The sequence below is a fragment of the Canis lupus genome, chromosome 8 (genome assembly GCF_048164855.1).
Source record: "Canis lupus baileyi chromosome 8, mCanLup2.hap1, whole genome shotgun sequence".
Classification (NCBI taxonomy): domain Eukaryota; kingdom Metazoa; phylum Chordata; class Mammalia; order Carnivora; family Canidae; genus Canis; species Canis lupus.
Genome location: NC_132845.1, coordinates 52,639,298 through 52,656,264, shown reverse-complemented (window position 1 = coordinate 52,656,264; position 16,967 = coordinate 52,639,298). Strand labels below are relative to the sequence as shown.

General features: G+C 46.0%; 1 protein-coding gene across 1 annotated transcript; it reads left to right on the top strand.

The window, feature by feature from the left end:
* The first annotated feature begins 681 nt into the window (after positions 1-681).
* UMOD (uromodulin) lies at positions 682-16,006 on the top strand. The gene is made up of 11 exons (XM_072835984.1): positions 682-901; positions 2,550-2,748; positions 3,917-4,693; positions 4,802-4,909; positions 6,506-6,714; positions 7,671-7,819; positions 9,876-10,121; positions 12,978-13,140; positions 13,701-13,782; positions 14,506-14,547; positions 15,683-16,006. Exons 2-11 carry the CDS (start codon positions 2,655-2,657, stop codon positions 15,742-15,744), a joined length of 1,932 nt encoding a protein of 643 aa, XP_072692085.1. The 5' UTR covers positions 682-901; positions 2,550-2,654; the 3' UTR covers positions 15,745-16,006.
* The last annotated feature ends 961 nt before the right edge of the window (positions 16,007-16,967 follow it).

Sequence of the window (16,967 nt, the reverse complement as noted above, 5' to 3'; positions counted from 1 at the left end):
ACATCAGCAAAGCAGCATTGAAGTGACTTCCACAGATAGAGTCATTACTATACCTCTGTCCTCACATCCTCTCCTTTAACCACCATAACAACTCTAAGAGATGGATACTTTCCATTTACAGACAATAAAAATGACCTCAGGAAGATTAAGAAATGAGCCATCTGGCACACAATAAATGGCTGATCTGGAGCCAGGCACACTGACTCAAAAGCCAGTCTACTAGGTCAAGAAAGTTATCCACCTCCCAAAGGGGCCTATCCTCCTTTTTTTACAAACTGGGTCTGGTCCGGTAATGTCTGAATTATTTTCTCACTTTGACCTTCAACTATTTTCACTTCCTCTCCTGCTCATGTTTGGATGGTAGAGGAGTTTGCTGAGCCCATGAGGACAGAGTATGCTTCAGCAGAGTGCCCACCCCAGGACAGGGAACCCAAATGGCCACAGGTGCATGTCTTAATGGTGCTAACAAATACCGCTTTTTCCCCAGCACAGCCTGGCTTCAGATACTGGCCTCTGCCTGGCTCCTTGGGTCTACCTTGTCCTTCTCAGTAACCAAGAAAAAGCCTAGTACCCTGGCACTGCTTTTTCAGTTAATTTCTAACTAAGGAATCTCTTTATGCCAAAAGGTGCAAAACAGAGGCCTTATATTTGCAGGCACAAGTTTGACCCCCCAATGTCAGTCACTTGGGGTGTCCACATATTAGGAAAAAGAACAACAACAATCTGACAGCCTAGGAAAGGAAAACACTGTGCCCAAAGGGGAAAATATTCCACCCTCAAGAAAACAATCTCAAGAAACAAAACCAGAGAATAATTGGAGGAGAGATTGCCAGCCAGGGGTAGATGTATATATAGGAGGCACACACCTGTAAACAGACTAATTCTACTTTTCTGGCTTCAGGTAAGGCTATCAATGGCTCTCTCTTCTCCTAGCCACTTCTCCCCCCACCTAGTTGCCTACTAATTCCCATTCCATTTGGGAGAGGCAGAAAGGAAATGAAGAGATTGGACACTTGGGTCAGACCTAGATTGGGTCATTCTTCTGTTGACTATTGGCTTCATTATCTTTGTTGGTCAATCTCCCTATCTTTGAGGCTATGCTTTTCTAATAATAATGACTACTATTTCTTCACTTATTCGACAAATATTAGTAAAGTGCCTACTATGTACCGGCACTGGGGTACGGCAGTGAACAATAGCATTTGCTATGTGTCAGATCCTGCTTTGCTTATATCATCTTAGTTAATCTCCATGACAACATGGAGTCAGTTATCATCTGCCACAGTGTTTTCAAAGTATAGGTCATGACCCATTAGTAAATCATGAAATCACTTGTGGATTATATCCAAAATTTTCTTTTCTTTCTTTCTTTCTTTCTTTCTTTCTTTCTTTCTTTCTTTCTTTCTTTCTTTCTTTCTTCTTCTTTCTTTCTTTCTTTCTTTCTTTCTTTCTTTCTTTCTTTCTTTCTTTATTTATTTTTATGATAGTCGCACAGAGAGAGAGAGAGGCAGAGACACAGGCAGAGGGAGAAGCAGGCTTCATGCACCGGGAGCCTGACGTGGGATTCGATCGCAGGTCTCCAGGACCGCGCCCTGGGCCAAAGGCAGGCGCTAAACTGCTGTGCCACCCAGGGATCCCCCAAAATTTTCTTTTAATTAAATTTTATAGACTCTGTCAGCAAGCAATGCAAACAGTAATGATAAGGGTTTTTTTTTTTTTTTTTTTTTTTAGAAAACGTATTATATTGTGTGTGTGTGTGTGTGTGTGTGTGTGTGTGTGTGTACCCATGTACATACACAAGCAACAGCACCAGGTTATGGCAAAAAATATTTTCCTTATAGCAGATTGTGGTTACAAAGGCTTGGAAAACACAGCTCCAGAACACAAGTTCTTTGATCACAGGGATTTCAAACTGAGCCTGGCACATCACAGCCACTCACTTTGTAAAAACAATAATCCCTATTCATAGATGAGGAAACTAATTCTTAGCGAATTGAAATACCTTTCCCAGTGTTACATTGTTAGCAATTAGTGAAATACAGATTTGGATCCTGGTTGCAGGCTCCAGGTCCCACACATTTAACCACTATACTACTCTAGTTTGCAGCTATAAAAATTGAGGCAATAGTAATACTCACCTAGGATTATTTCACCAACTGAGTGAAATAATAAGTGACCGCTCTGGAAACACTAAAACCTTTTGTGAAGGTTCATCATCTCTTGAGTTACTTATCTTAAGCAAAGCTACCTCCAAAAAAGATGGTGAGTCCAGAACGTGCTACCCTACCTTGCTGCTTCCTGTTTCAAAAGAGACTCACTTCTTCCAGATGCACTGAGATTGGGGAAGCAGAGGCTAATATGCGGGTGGGAGTAAGAGTTGGGTAACAGATGGGAAAACTACCAAAGCAAGGGTCACAATACTGCACATATTTTGTCATTCATATAAATGGCATCTTCTGGAGTTGTGCAGTGCACAACCAAAGCACTCCTCTCAACTGTGGAGAAGTGAGTTCAATCATGTATTTATCCCACCCATCTCTGTTCCACAGGACTCCAGGCATCACAGACAGGGAGGAAACGCCAAGGGGTCAACCTGTCCTTGCCTTTGGGCAGGTCTTCTCCAGACCAGAAGTAACTGTGAAGAGCAGAAAAAAATGGGGCAGCTTTCCTCTCTGACCTCGGTGTGGATGGTAGTGGTGGTAACCTCTTGGGTCATCATAGCTGCAAACATTGATACTGTGGAAGCAAGTAAGTGGTGTGTGTGTGTGTGTGTGTAGGGAACAATGCTGCTGTTAACAGAGCAGGTCTGGCTCCATCTCCTATAATGCTTAGAATTTGATTTATTCAAAATCCATTTTTTACACTTTAATGTATATAGGACTCAGATGAGAATTTTGCTGAAATGCAGATTCCGATTCAGTAGGCCTTAGGTAGGGTCTGAAATTCTGCATTTCTGACAAGCTCTCAGGTAATTCTGATGCTGTCTATGGTCCTTGGATCATACATTGAGAGGCAAGAGTCTAGAATACCACTAAGATCCCCTGGCACTTTACTGGAAGGTCAGGAACATATTCAACCACACAGGAGATTGGAACACACCTAAGTGGTTTCCAAACACCTTCCCTTGCACTCTTAAGGGGTCATTCCATTGGATTTTGCATTATCCTCATCTAGCTTTCAGCTTCTCCTGGAGAAGGGAGCCGAATATCTCCCCTGAGCTGGAGCACTTTGGGGAACAGTAAATGCCATTTCAGGGTCATAGTTAAGAGGTTAAGAGCGTATACTCTGTGGTCCTGCCGCCTGTGTTTGTGTCTTGGTTCTGCTGCTTACTAACAGAGTAAGTGGCTTAAACCCTCTGAATCTCAGTTTGCTCAGGGTAAATACAAAAGCAATCCCACAGGGCCACTAGGGAGGATTCAATGAGATAATGAGTGAAAAGCCTAGTGTCCGGCATATAGTAAGTGCTTAATAAACGATAGCTCAATATCTTTATTGTTTTCATTGTCGTGGAGGATGTCAAAGTGTGACTTTGACACACAAAGTGTGACTGCCCCTATCAGGGAGAGTTGGGGAAGTCTTCAGAGGAAAGGCAGGGAAGATCTGTTAAATGTTCAAAGGGTGTGTGTGTGTGTGTGTGACATGGACACCTAAATCTTACCAAAGTGTCAAGAACTCTGCATTATTCCTCTGCATGTGGAAACATGGATATTTTAAAAGAAGACACAGTTTGAAAGTAATGCTTAACAGAGAAGAATGCACAGTGGAATCATCAGGGGAGTTCTGTTTAGTTGTTTTGGAGGGAGTCATCCAGGGACCACATCTTAAAAAAAACATGGTACCCTAAGGGATGCGGAGGACTCTGGGTGACCACTGGCCCAGCTGCTCCCACTCTGAGGCTGGGCTCTTTTGTCCACAGGAAGCTGCTCTGAATGTCACAGCAATGCCACCTGCATGGAGGATGGGATGGTCACAACATGTTCCTGCCTGGTGGGTTTCACTGGCAACGGCTTTGAGTGCGTGGACCTGGATGAATGTGCCATTCCTGGTGCCCACAACTGCTCGGAGGGGAGCAGCTGTATGAATACGCTGGGCTCCTACCTCTGCACCTGCCCCGACGGCTTCCGTCTGACACCGGGGCTGGGCTGCATCGACGTGGATGAGTGCTCGGAGCCGGGGCTCAGCCGCTGCCATGCCCTGGCCACCTGCATCAACAACAAGGGCAATTACTCGTGCGTGTGCCCAGCGGGCTACCGAGGGGACGGGCAGCACTGTGAGTGCTCCCCGGGCTCCTGCGGCCCGGGCTTGGACTGCGTGCCCGTGGGCGACGCGCTGGTGTGCGCGGACCCGTGCCAGGAGCATCGCGTCCTGGATGAGTACTGGCGCAGCACCGAGTACGGGGCAGGTTACACCTGCGACGTGGGCCTGAACGGCTGGTACCGCTTCACAGGGCCAGGTGGGGTGCGCCTGGCGGAGACCTGCGTGCCAGTCCTGCACTGCAACACGGCCGCGCCCATGTGGCTCAATGGCACACACCCGACCAGAGACCAGGGCATCGTGAACCGCACAGCCTGTGCGCACTGGAGGGGCCACTGCTGCCTGTGGGATGCGTCCATCCAGGTGAAGGCCTGCGCCGGCGGCTACTATGTCTACAACCTCACGGAGACCCCTGAGTGCTACCTGGCCTACTGCACAGGTGAGCGGGCGCCTCCCCCCCTCCTCCACCCCCTATTCCGGGCCTGGGTGGGCACCACGGGAGACCCCGGAGCATCCCTGTTGACTGTCTGTGTCTGTGATCCTGCAGACCCCACCTCTGTGTTGGGGACATGTGAGGAGTGCAGTGTAGAAGAGGACTGCAAATCCCATGATGGCATGTGGAGCTGCCAGTGCAAACAGGACTTCAATGTCACTGGTGAGGCCAGTGGGAGGAGGGTGATGCGTTGAGAAATGGCAGCAACTGGGGGAGGGATACATGGCTGTGTGTGAGTTGGGGACATGTGGGGATGATGCAGGGATGCATATCATCCCATGTGAATGAAAAGTGGATCCAGTAATATCTGTCAAAACCAGGAGAAGCTTGAGGTGCCTGGATGGCTTGGTGGTTGAGCATCTGCCTTCGGCTCAGGGCATAATCCTGGGGTACTGGGATCAAGTTCCACATCCAGCTCCCTGTGAGGAGCCTGCTTCTCCCACTGCCTATGTCTCTGCCTCTCTCTCTATGTGTGTCTTCATGGATAAATAAAATCTTTTTTAAAAACTCAAAACAAAAAAGAACCCCCCAAACAGGAGAAGCTCTCTGGGCTCCTAGGCTCCCTTTAGTTGACCCCAAAGCTCCGAGAGCTTGGGGGACCCCATTACCCCCAGCCTCCTTTCTGAGGCTCCCACATCACAGCACAGGTGGCTGCCACATGTTGTCCAAAGGCTGCCTAGGCCATATTTCTGCAGCTCAAGAACAGAGGAGTAGTGACCAGCCTGTGGTTTGGAGGGCTGGGTCCTCCACTGACCAGCAGAGGATCCTAAGCAGACCTCCGTGGGCCTCAGTTTCCCCATATGTACAATGATTGAAGCAGGAGAGTATCTCCCAAACTTTAGTCATGATTTTAGTCACATCCAAGTACCAATTTTATAATTTTGTATTATCCAAGTACTACCTAGACTATGATTTTTATTATTAACTTGTTCTTTAAATTGATTGAATCCTTCTTTTATATAAACTTGGGACATTTATGGCCACTGCTACATCTATCTGTGGCAAGTAACACCTTAGAAGGTAACAGTAAAAATAAATACAGTGAAAGAGAATTCTTAAATTCCAGCAGCAATTTAATTGAAGTATTACAGCTGGAATACTTCAAAAAAATCCAGCTGGATGTCATTGTGTGCCCCAAACACTTAGCCTGATGTCTGCACTCTGTTGTTTTAAAAGAGAAATTAGCAAATGTATACTTTAAAAACTTCAGTAGCTAGTGTGGACTACCTCTCTGATATAGAAAGGATGGAAAGATAATTGTAATTAATATGTTAGTTTGTTGTTTTGTTTTACTGAGATTAAGTGTATTTTTTTAAAGATTTTATTTATTTAATCATGAGAGACAGAGAGTGAGGCAGAGACAAAAGGCGTAGGCAGAGGGAGAAGCAGGCTCCCTGCAGGGAGCCCAATGTGGGACTTGATTCTGAGACTCCAGGATCATGACCTGAGTCAAAGGCAGACGCTCAACCACCAAGCTACTCGGGTGCCCCAAGATTCAATGTATTTAGTTCTGGGGGGTGGATTACACAAAAATAATATTGCTTTTTGTATACAATGCACACTTAGGGCAACATGGAGCTGATGGTTGGCCACCTGGATCCATCTAGTGGTGTTCAGAATCCAATCTTGTGTCTCTGTCTCTCTGAGAGGAGACCACAAAAAGAGACAGAAACTAATCTGAATGCTTTCAGCTGGTGGCCAGCTGGGCCCTGAATTGTGGTCACAGGTTTCCAATCCTGCCTTCTCTGCCTATTTCAGATCTCTCCCTCCTGGACCGCAGGCTGGAGTGTAGGCCCAATGATATCAAGGTGTCCCTGAGCAAGTGTCAGCTGAAGAGCCTGGGCTTTGAGAAGGTTTTCATGTACCTGCGTGACAGCCAGTGCTCAGGCTTCAATGAGAGGGGCGACCGGGACTGGGTATCTGTGGTGACCCCAGCCAGGGATGGTCCCTGTGGAACAGTGATGATGGTATGTCCTGGCCATTGTGGGACAGGGTTGGAGCACTGCCTGGTCCAAGTCCCGGCTTTATCATTTCCTAGTTGTATAAGCCTGCCTGTGCCTCAGTTTCCTCAATGTAAAATGGAGTATGGTAATAGTACCTACTTCACAGGGTTGTTAAGAGGATTAAATGAGCTAATATGTAGGAATTGATTGGGACAGTGACTGGCACAGTGTAAGTGCTCAATAAATGCTAGCTTTAAATAAAGAGAATGATCCATGGTGACAGCTCCCCATCTTACAGATGGGAACAGAAAGGCCCAGAGAGGGCAGTGATTCTTCTCAGCCAGAGGTATTAGCACAGGGCTAGGAAGCAGGTCTGTCTGTCTTGGGTGGTGCTGAGAGGGGCAAGGTCTGCATCACTGGTGTTCAGAACCAGGCCTTCACCTCCAGAAACCTCCTCAAAAGTGACCCAGAGGTCAATGTTTGAGTGGAACACAGGCTTCTCCAACTCCATCATCCCCCCAAAAGAAAAGGAAAGAAGTCAAAAGAAAGGAAGAAAAGAATTGTTATTTGCTTAGCACAGTGTTTGAAATTCCAGCATTAATAATGAGTCTGGACATAGTTTTTAGTGTTTTTACTGTTTGAGAGGAAGTGTGGCCTAATTCGAAGAGCCCAGGCTTATTAGATCCCATGTACTGTGAGAGAGTTACTCAAGAGTTACTCCAATTCTATGAACCCCCGTCTCCACATCATGAGGCAGGAGGCTAGTAGCCCTGCCTCTTAGGGTCATTGGAGGGGTTAATGCAGTGGTGCAGCAGGAGGAGTGGTTAGCCCAGGGCCCAGCTCATAAATGGCTGCTGTCATTGTAACTTTGGATCATGACAGCTGGGAGGGTAGCTCACAGGTGGCCAGAGAAACCCGTTTGGTTTTGAATCCTACTCAGATTCTCATGGCCCTTTCCTCTCTCCAACCCCTCAATACAGAGGAATGAAACTCATGCCACATACAGCAACACTCTTTACCTGGCAGATGAGATCATCATCCGTGACCGCAACATCAAAATCAACTTTGAGTGTTCCTACCCCCTGGATATGAAAGTGAGCTTGGAGACCTCCCTGCAGCCGATAGTCAGGTACGGCCAGAAAGGGTCTCCAGTACCCCTGACCATCTCTACACTGCAACCCCTTACTCACCAGGTCCTCAGCTTTCCTGTTAACTATCAGCCATTAAGAGCTGGGTGGGGGGACTGGGAGGCAGTATTTCCAGTGGAGGAGCCCAACTAGGAAGCCTGGAGTCCAGACTCCAGTCTAGGCTCATACTAACCAGACGGCTTTGGAAATTGATATAGCCCCACTCTGGGTGTCAGTATTCTCACCTGTGAAATTGATTTAGTGGTACTTGTACTACCTTTCTTAGAAGCACAACAGTGCTTGGCATATGTGGATTAAATATTAGGGCCTCTGGCTTATAAGAGGGACAGGGTGGTTGGACCAGATGGAAGAAGGGAGGGCTCTTGGTCCAGACCTGCTATGTATGATATATCCATCATATGCCATATTTGGAGCTTAGTTTCCTTCCTTATCTATAAATAGGAATTTGATTAAAGAGATGTTTATAAATTATGCCTCTTAGAGTTGAGGGTCTTTAAGGAAGTATGCTTGGGGATGCCTGCAGGGTGAACCAGAGAAGTTTCACCCATATTAGTGCTACAAGAAGTTTTATTATTACAATAAATAAATAAATAAATAAATAAATAGACAGTGTTGCTAAATAAAATTGAAAATCTCTGAGTGGGATGAATCATAGGCCAATGATGCTGATGTTGGAAAAAAATTACAGTTGTAATTATAACAAGTATTTATGAAGAATTGACTATATGTCAGGCATTGTGTTAAGTGCTCTATAGGAAACATCTTATTGAAATCTTAGAACACTAGGGCACCCGGGTGGCTCAGCAGTCGAGCATCTGCATTTGGCTCAGGTCATGATCCTGGGGTCCCGGAATGGAGTCCTGCATTGGGCTCTCTGCAGAGAGCCTGCTTCTCCCTCTGCTTATGTCTCTGCCCCTCTCTCTGTGTCTCTCATGAATAAATAAATAAATAAAATCTTTAAAAAAAGAAATTTTAGAGCACCTTAAGAGGTGTAGCCATTACTATTATTCTTATTCCCATTATACAGGTGTGGAAAATGAGGCTCAGAGAAGATTGAGTAACTTGTTCAAAGTTAGAGTCTAATAAATGGCAGAGCTAGGATTTAAATCAAGGCCTCCAAGCCCAGAGCCCCGACTCTACCATGACCTTCACTATGAAGCTCATCCATGGTTACACGTTCTTTGGGAAGGGCACTAGGCACTGATGAGTGTGCATGGCTGACTTGAGGGAAGAAGGTTGCTCATTGTCGGCCTTTGGCCAGAGCATCGTCTGGCCAAGTAGTGTCCTGGAGCAATGGGGCCATGTCACAGGCCTGATGGACTTCAGGGAGCAACACATCTGTATGCAGATGTCTTTCTGGTTTGAGCTAGATATCTTGCCCTAGTCCAAACCAATAGCGCAACTCTCACCTGCAAAATGGACTTCCACATTACTGAGTTTTTATCATGTGCCTTATTTCCCAGCATATCAGTCCTATGATGTCCTTTTTTGGCTCATCCTGTGAAGTCTAAACCAGTGTAGCTGTTTTCAATGTGGTTAAAAACAATCTATTTACAAAATCTCTATCTTCTACTGTAGGTGGAACCAGAACTCTGACTTAGGCCTGTAGGACTCATAGCCATCCCTTTTAACTGTTCCAGGTTGAGACCAAAGAAGGAATGTGTGTGTGACTCCCTTGAGAATTTGTTTATTGGACTTCTTAAAGGCAAGGGCCACCAAGTGAGGGGGGCGGACATGTTACAAATATGTGGTCTATGGATCAGCAGCATCAGCATCACATGGGAGCTTGTTGAAAATGCAGAACATGAGCTCCACCTGAACCTACCAAACCAGAACCTGCATTTCAACAAGATCCTGAGGTGACCCATGTCTGTCCATTGCAGTTTGCAACCATTACAGTGGTTGGTGGGTTCCAGTCCTACTGCTAGATAAACAGGCAGAGAACTGCCAGGGACTGCCTAGGACTACAGACAAGAAAGCGTGGCCTATCTGTTGTTCTCAGCTCTGGTTTTCTCACCAACCCCTTTCCCCCTGCAGCTCTCTAAACATCAGCGTGGGCGGGACAGGCATGTTCACCGTGCGGATGGCACTCTTCCAGACTCCTGACTACACACAGCCCTACCAAGGCTCCTCTGTGACCCTGACCACAGAGGCCTTTCTCTATGTGGGCACCATGCTGGATGGGGGTGATTTGTCCCGGTTTGCACTGCTGATGACTAACTGTTATGCCACACCCAGCAGCAACGCCACAGACCCCTTGAAGTACTTCATCATCCAGGACAGGTAAGGCCCATGGAAGGAATTCTGGGGCAGAAGAGGGCAGCCTTTGGATTTGGATTTGGGGGAAAAAGTACATCTTTATATTCATTAACCTCTAGCTGAAATTTAGCATCACCATCCATTATGAACATAGGCAACAAACCACAGAAGTATTAGCAGGACAGGTAAAAACATTTACCTATGTCAGTACTTTTTAGTTACTAGAGTATTAGAGTTTCTACTAGAAATTATTATTAATGCATTATAAAATATATCCTTGTAAATACATGTATTTATATATAATACATAAGTAAATATATAATGCATACATCAAATGCTGTAATATTTTGAGAACTGTACTTCAATTGAGCTGGTTTCCTTTATAAGCTTAGGTACTTTATGCACTTAAAATAGTATTTTGGGGGATCCCTGGGTGGCGCAGCAGTTTAGCGCCTGCCTTTGGCCCAGGGCATGATCCTGGAGACCCGGGATCGAATCCCATGTTGGGCTCCCAGTGCATGGAGCCTGTTTCTCCCTCTGCCTGTGTCTCTGCCTCTCTCTCTCTCTCTCTGTGTGTGACTATCATAAATAAATAAAAATTTAAAAAAGAATAGTATTTTGGAAGAGGGATGCACAGGCTTCACCAGAAAGCTGGAGGTATCCAGGACTCAAGAAAAGGTTAAGAAACCTGACTGAAAGGTGCGCCCATCCAGGGTAGGAGGCAAGCTGACACTTGGGTGGGAGGAGTGAGATGGAGACACAGTTAACCAAGGACCAATTGTAAAAGGGAAGACACAAGCGTGCTGCTTTTGGAGAACACTGGACCACACTGTGAGGAGATAATGCACACTGTCATTCAAAACAGAATAGGTGTTTTTGGAAACTTACTGTGTGCCAGGCTCTGTGGATGGCACAGTGAATAGAGGGGACAAAACTCTCTGCCCCTACATACAGCTGATATTCTAAGAGGGCGAGACCAATAATTAAACAAGATGGAATCAATAGCATGTTAGTGGTGATGGGGCTAAAGGAAAAATCCAAAGCAGGAAAAGGGGAGGGGCATATGCTATTTCATAGCATAGGCAGAAAAAGCATCTGTGAGACACAGTGACCTATTCTGTTTCGGTTCTTAGAATCTGCTTGGTTCCATCAAAGGAAAAGCATCAGTTGGGTGCTCATCTGACGTTTATACCTCTCTGTTATTGCCTAATCCCTTTTGCAACAGAAAGTAGGCAGAAGTCTGTTTTAGAGCTTTTTGCTGTGACAGGAGCTAACTAAAATTTAATGGCAACTGTTTTACTTTATATTTATCTATAAATGATCGTGTTTTGCTTATGACAAGTAATGCTGGTTTGCTGTTTGTGGTCAGGATCTAAAGATTCTCCTAAAAAATAGCTGTATTCCAATAAAAAGATACATATACTTAGGGCAAATAGCCAGTAAATAAAAATAAAACAGGTGTTGGGAAACACAGGAAAACACACATGAAGGTGGTTTCTAGGTAAGGCAAAGATTTGCAAAGAGGCATTGATGGAGATTGGAGATTCATGGAGATTTGGGTTCACATCTTGGCTTTGTTATTTCTTAGTCCAGAGACACAAGTCATCTCATCTCTTTGAGATTCATGTTTTCATATGTGAAATGGGCATAAATAATACCTTCAGTGCAGGGATTTGTAAACTTTTTTTTCCCCAGAGTAAAACGATTGAGCATGTACATCATGGAACACTTAGAAGTTTTGCAAAAGAAGCAGAAAGAAATGCGGGGTGTGCCTGTGTTTTCCTGTCTAGGCATGTGTGGGAGCTGGGTCAGGGAGTGCCAGTTCAGGGGGGCTGCCAAACATCTCAGAACATATAAGGAAGAGCCAGTTGGGGAGAGAGTAGGAGGGGTGGGAGGGGACCCTTGGATGCCCTGTTCAGGTTATGTCCATGGGGCTTTCAGGGGGTGGTCCCATTAACCTCAAGGCATTTATTTGGTCAAGTGGAGTTTGCACTTTTGCAAACAGATCTGAATTGTTTGAACAAAGCATAGTTCCCTTTTTGGTTCTTCCTCTTTGCAGTCAGCATTCAGCCCCTCTCCTAAATCAATTTCAAGCAAGTCATGTAAAATAACTGAGAAAATACCCAATTTGCCTACCCTTGTATCCTGATCCAGCCCAGCACACACATGAGTCTCTGCAGGTGCAGTTTTGAGTTTTGGTGCAATTGTGTATGTCTATGCATGGGAGCATGTGTGCGCGCGCACACATACACAAACACACACACTCTCTCTCATCTGGTCACTGCCCCTCAGGACTTAGAAGCATCCACTGTTATAATTAGAAGCTGGAACATAGGAGATAGCTGACAAATGGTAGCTAATGAACCTGAATGCCATTTCCTGGGGAACCAAAGTACTGACTTTATAGCATAATTTCAACCCTGTGCTGATGACATTTTTATGTCAGCAGATTTTATATATATCAGAAAAGTTAACTCGTTTAATCTTCACAGCTACCTGGGATGCCTAGGTAGTTCAGTGGTTGAGCGCCTGCCTTCGGCCCAGGACATAATCCCGGGGTCCTGGGATCGAGTCCCAGTCGGGCTCCTTGCATGGAGCCTGCTTCTCCCTCTGCCTGTGTCTTTGCCTCTCTGTCTCTGCCTTGTCTCTGTGTCTCTCATGAATAAATAAATATAATCTTTAAAAAGAATCTTCACAGCTATCTTATGATATGGATCACCAATAATAATTGCTGTATACAGATGGGGAAACTGAGGCACAAAGAAATTAAGTTGCTCAAGGACACACAGCTGATAGGTGGTGGAGTGAGATTTGAACCCAGGAAGTTTGGCTCCAGAGCACTTGCTTCACCACCCGCATTATGTGACTTAACCCCCTCAGATGTCCACGCACTACGGACTCAACCATCCAGGTGGTGGAGAATGGGGAGTCCCCTCAGGGCCGATTTTCTGTCCAGATGTTCCGTTTTGCCGGGAACTACGACCTGGTCTACCTGCACTGTGAAGTGTATCTCTGCGACATCATTAATGAAAAATGCAAACCTGTGAGTTGCCTCTTCTCCCTCAGGCTCCTCCCCATCTCCCATAACCAAAGACATTTGGCCACAAGGTCCAGAAGAAAACAAACATTTCTGCTGTTTCCCTTTTAGTCCAGGAAGAGAATGAGCAGTAGGAGGGGTTGGACATAGCCATGTGAGAGACCAAAACTGTTGGGAAATCAGGCAGGATCAGTGCAGTGTGACAGGCTGGTAAATGCTCTGGCTTATCTGCAAGCTTGTGTTCTGATAACAGACACGGATATTTTAAAGCAGCAGGTGCACCTTATCTATGTTAACTTTTTAATGCTTCACAAGTAACTAGAGATGAGGCATGTTATTAGTTCTCTATATGGCAAGAGCAGCTCAGAGAACTTAAGTGACTTTCCTAAGATCATGTGGGGCATAAACCCAAATGTACAGATCTCCTGACAACTCCTGCCTCGACCATCCTCAAGCCCCAGCCTGAGGCAGGAGGATGCCCCTGAGGGAGGGCAGCCCATTCCCCATGGCAGGACCACATCTAGTCTCCCTCATGCAATGATTTCTTTGTTGCCCTCTTCCTGCAGACCTGCTCTGGGACCAGATTCCGCAGTGGAGGCATCATAGACCAAAGCCGCGTCCTGAACTTGGGTCCCATCACACGGAAAAGTAAGAGAACCACTCCCTCCCCCATGTTTCTGGTGGGGAATATTCTCTGGAGATGAGGAAGGATGCCAGAACCTGGCACGTGGATGTTACTGGATTCTGAAGAACTGGAGAAAGTGGATTCTGTGGACTTCAAGCTGCCTTCCTTTTACCGGTTCCTCGTCATTGATTCATTCCATTGCACAAATTTATTCTTGTACCTCTTCTGTGCTAGATCCTGTGCTAGTAGTTGGGGATCTTGTAAGCAGACACAGACCCGGATCACATGGAGCTTAGAGACCAGTGGAGAAGGCATTATTCAGATTGAGGAGGGATTAACCAAGAGAGGTCAGGGAAAGTGGGTGAGGGGAAGGGAATCCCAGGCAGAGGGCACAGCATGGGCAAAGGGCCTGTGGTGGTAGGGGGATGGTGGAGGCAGTGGGTAGCCCAACCTGCTAGAGGAACTGAGTAAAGGGCAGGCTGGTAAGAGGACATTGGTATGGGATGAGCTGATACAGGTGGCTCAGACCATGTGGGGACTTAAAGTTGCTAAGGTTTTGGGTCTTTCTCTCAAAAGTAGTGGGGAACCCCTGAAGGGTCCAAAGCAGGGAAGTGACATGATCAGATCCGGGTTTCAAAAAGACCACTCTAACTGCAAGGAGAAGGGCAAATTGAAGGGATATCTCTCAGGTTTCTTGCCAACTGCATGCCTTCTCTTTGCACTGATCCTTCTCTTTCCCTTTATAGATGTCCAGGCAGTGGTCTCAAGGGCTGCTTCCAGCAGCTTGGGTAAGTTCAGGTCCTCTTTTCAGGGGGACCTCCACTAGAACCTTCCTCTGGGGCTTTTATCTGTGGCCCAGGATGTGCTGGAGTGCCTGGCCTGCTTGGCTTGAGCTCTAAAGAGGGGACTGCATCTGTGGAAATGCCTGGTACTGGGGCTGCACATATACCTGTGCTGTCTCACAGTAGTGCATATGTGCACACAGACACAGGGGTGCATAGACAGGCACACAGAGTGTTCATCACCCAGACATGTTTGTGTGCACACACACACTAGATCATATGCATGTGTTCATATTTACACACACAGATGCAGAGATGGCTAGAGTTGCATGCATGTATATTTACAGGTACAGACATACACATACTTCCACAAATTTATACCCAGTAGACCTGCATACACTAGATCTAGACCTTGGGCACTTCCTGAAGCTTTGTGATTCATCTCTAACACCTTTTGCAGGGTTCACTCAACAGGTGACAAATATATGTGGAGTGCTACTACATGCCAAGGACCATGCTTAGTTCCGGGATGAACACGTTAGATAAACAAGAAACCCTCTTTCTCTGCCTCTCTGACCACAAAGGCCAGGGACAGGTGGCATTTTATGGCCTTTGATTTCAGACACACTGATTTGTCTGAAAATCTGGATGAAAAATGAATTGATGTAACTTGTTGCCCTTCTTGGATTCTGACACCTCAATCTGAAAGAAGTGTTACACCAACCTAGTGTTTTATCTGATCTAGACCAACCCTGCACCAGGAAGCTTGGAGCTGAAGATTCAAGGTGTTCCTAAAAGGCTTGTCCTCTGTGAATATCAGAGGTCACTAAGGATGGTTGAGTAGTTTGGGCACTGCACATGAGTGTCCTTTTGAGGAGCTACCAATCCCAGTGCTAGAGGAAAGGCTGTCTTCTCCAATTTGGTTCATCTGGGAGGGCCCCTTTTTCTATTTTTCCACCCCAACTAGCACCTTTTTCTAACTGGTTTTCAGGGCAGATAAGAGAAAGCTTCCTTTCTCTAACTGACCAGCCCAGAGAGGGTGTTCTTTCCTAATCGATCAGTCTAAAGGGGGCATCTTACATTAGTTTTGCACAAAGGCACGTCAGTGCTTGCAGCAGCCCTGTAATTGCTTTCTTTTCAGGGTTCCTGAAGGTCTGCCTGCCTCTGCTTCTATCGGCCACCCTGACCCTGATGTTTCAGTGATTGGCAGCTGGAAACCCTGTGCTCTGTGGCTTCATTTCCTGCTGGCTGGGGATGATGCCGCTTAGTGCTCCAGCCACAGAAAAGGGAACTCACACTTCAGTCACCTGCTCCTCTTTCCCCACCTTTAATCCTCATTATCACAAAATATCTTAATATCTTTAAATTCTGCCTTCTTTCAAAATGGGACTTGTGACATGTGTGCACATGAGGCCCCATGTCTCCTTAAAGATTGTGGCAAAATAATAATAATTTTAAAAGCTCAGTCGTTGAAGTCATTCATTCATTCAATAAGTATTTATTGAGCACCAACTATCCAAGGTAGGAACTTATCATAGTGCTGAGGATCCTGTGGTGAGAACAACCAGGCAATGTCCCCACATTCATGGAGTTCACATTCTAGTCGGAGAGACTGGGTTCAATTAGTTCTGCTGTGTAACCTTAGATAAAAACCACAATGTCTCCATGTCAGCTGGATGTCGAGCTTCATCCACCCATGCTTTCATTCATCCACTCATCCATTTATTCAAGAAATATTTCCATCTCCTATATGTCAGGCACTGTGTTAGGGAATACAGAAGAAAACAAGCCAAACGCAAAGCCTTCTCTCCTGGAGCTTATAGTATGGCAGGAAAGGGAGAACTTGAATGGTGATGACAAGTGTGGCAGGCATGGCAGAAATGGAAGGTGTAACTGGAGGCCACTGGTGCTGTATAATGGGGATAATAAGGATGCTTTCACAGGATCCATTGAACTTTGCAGAAACATTTATGTGAGCACCTAGTACATGCCAGGTACTGTGATAGGTGCTGGAGAGACACTAGTAAAATAGACAGATGCACTCCCTGTTTTCAGAAGTCTCACAATCTTTAGAGGGGATATACTGACACATCCTAAGGACCTCCTCCCTCCATTGCACCCGTCCCTCTGCATCCAGAAGATGTAGGCCTGTGTACAGAGCCACAGCAGCAGCAGCAGTGGAGAGCAGACCCACTACCCTCTTTGGGCAGGGTTGCTTCAAAGGGTCCTCCAGGAGGCTCACTGAAGGCACAATCAGAAACTAAGATATTCCAGGTTGCCAGACATCTGTGTCAAGGCCAGTGGAAGCCAACACTGATGGGAAATTTCTGCCCTGACACCAGCTGCTTTCCAGGACTCCAGCTGTGGCTTTCCAGGACAGACCAAGGCCCTGTTGCATTATTAGAGCCTTCTGACCTCAGGGAAAA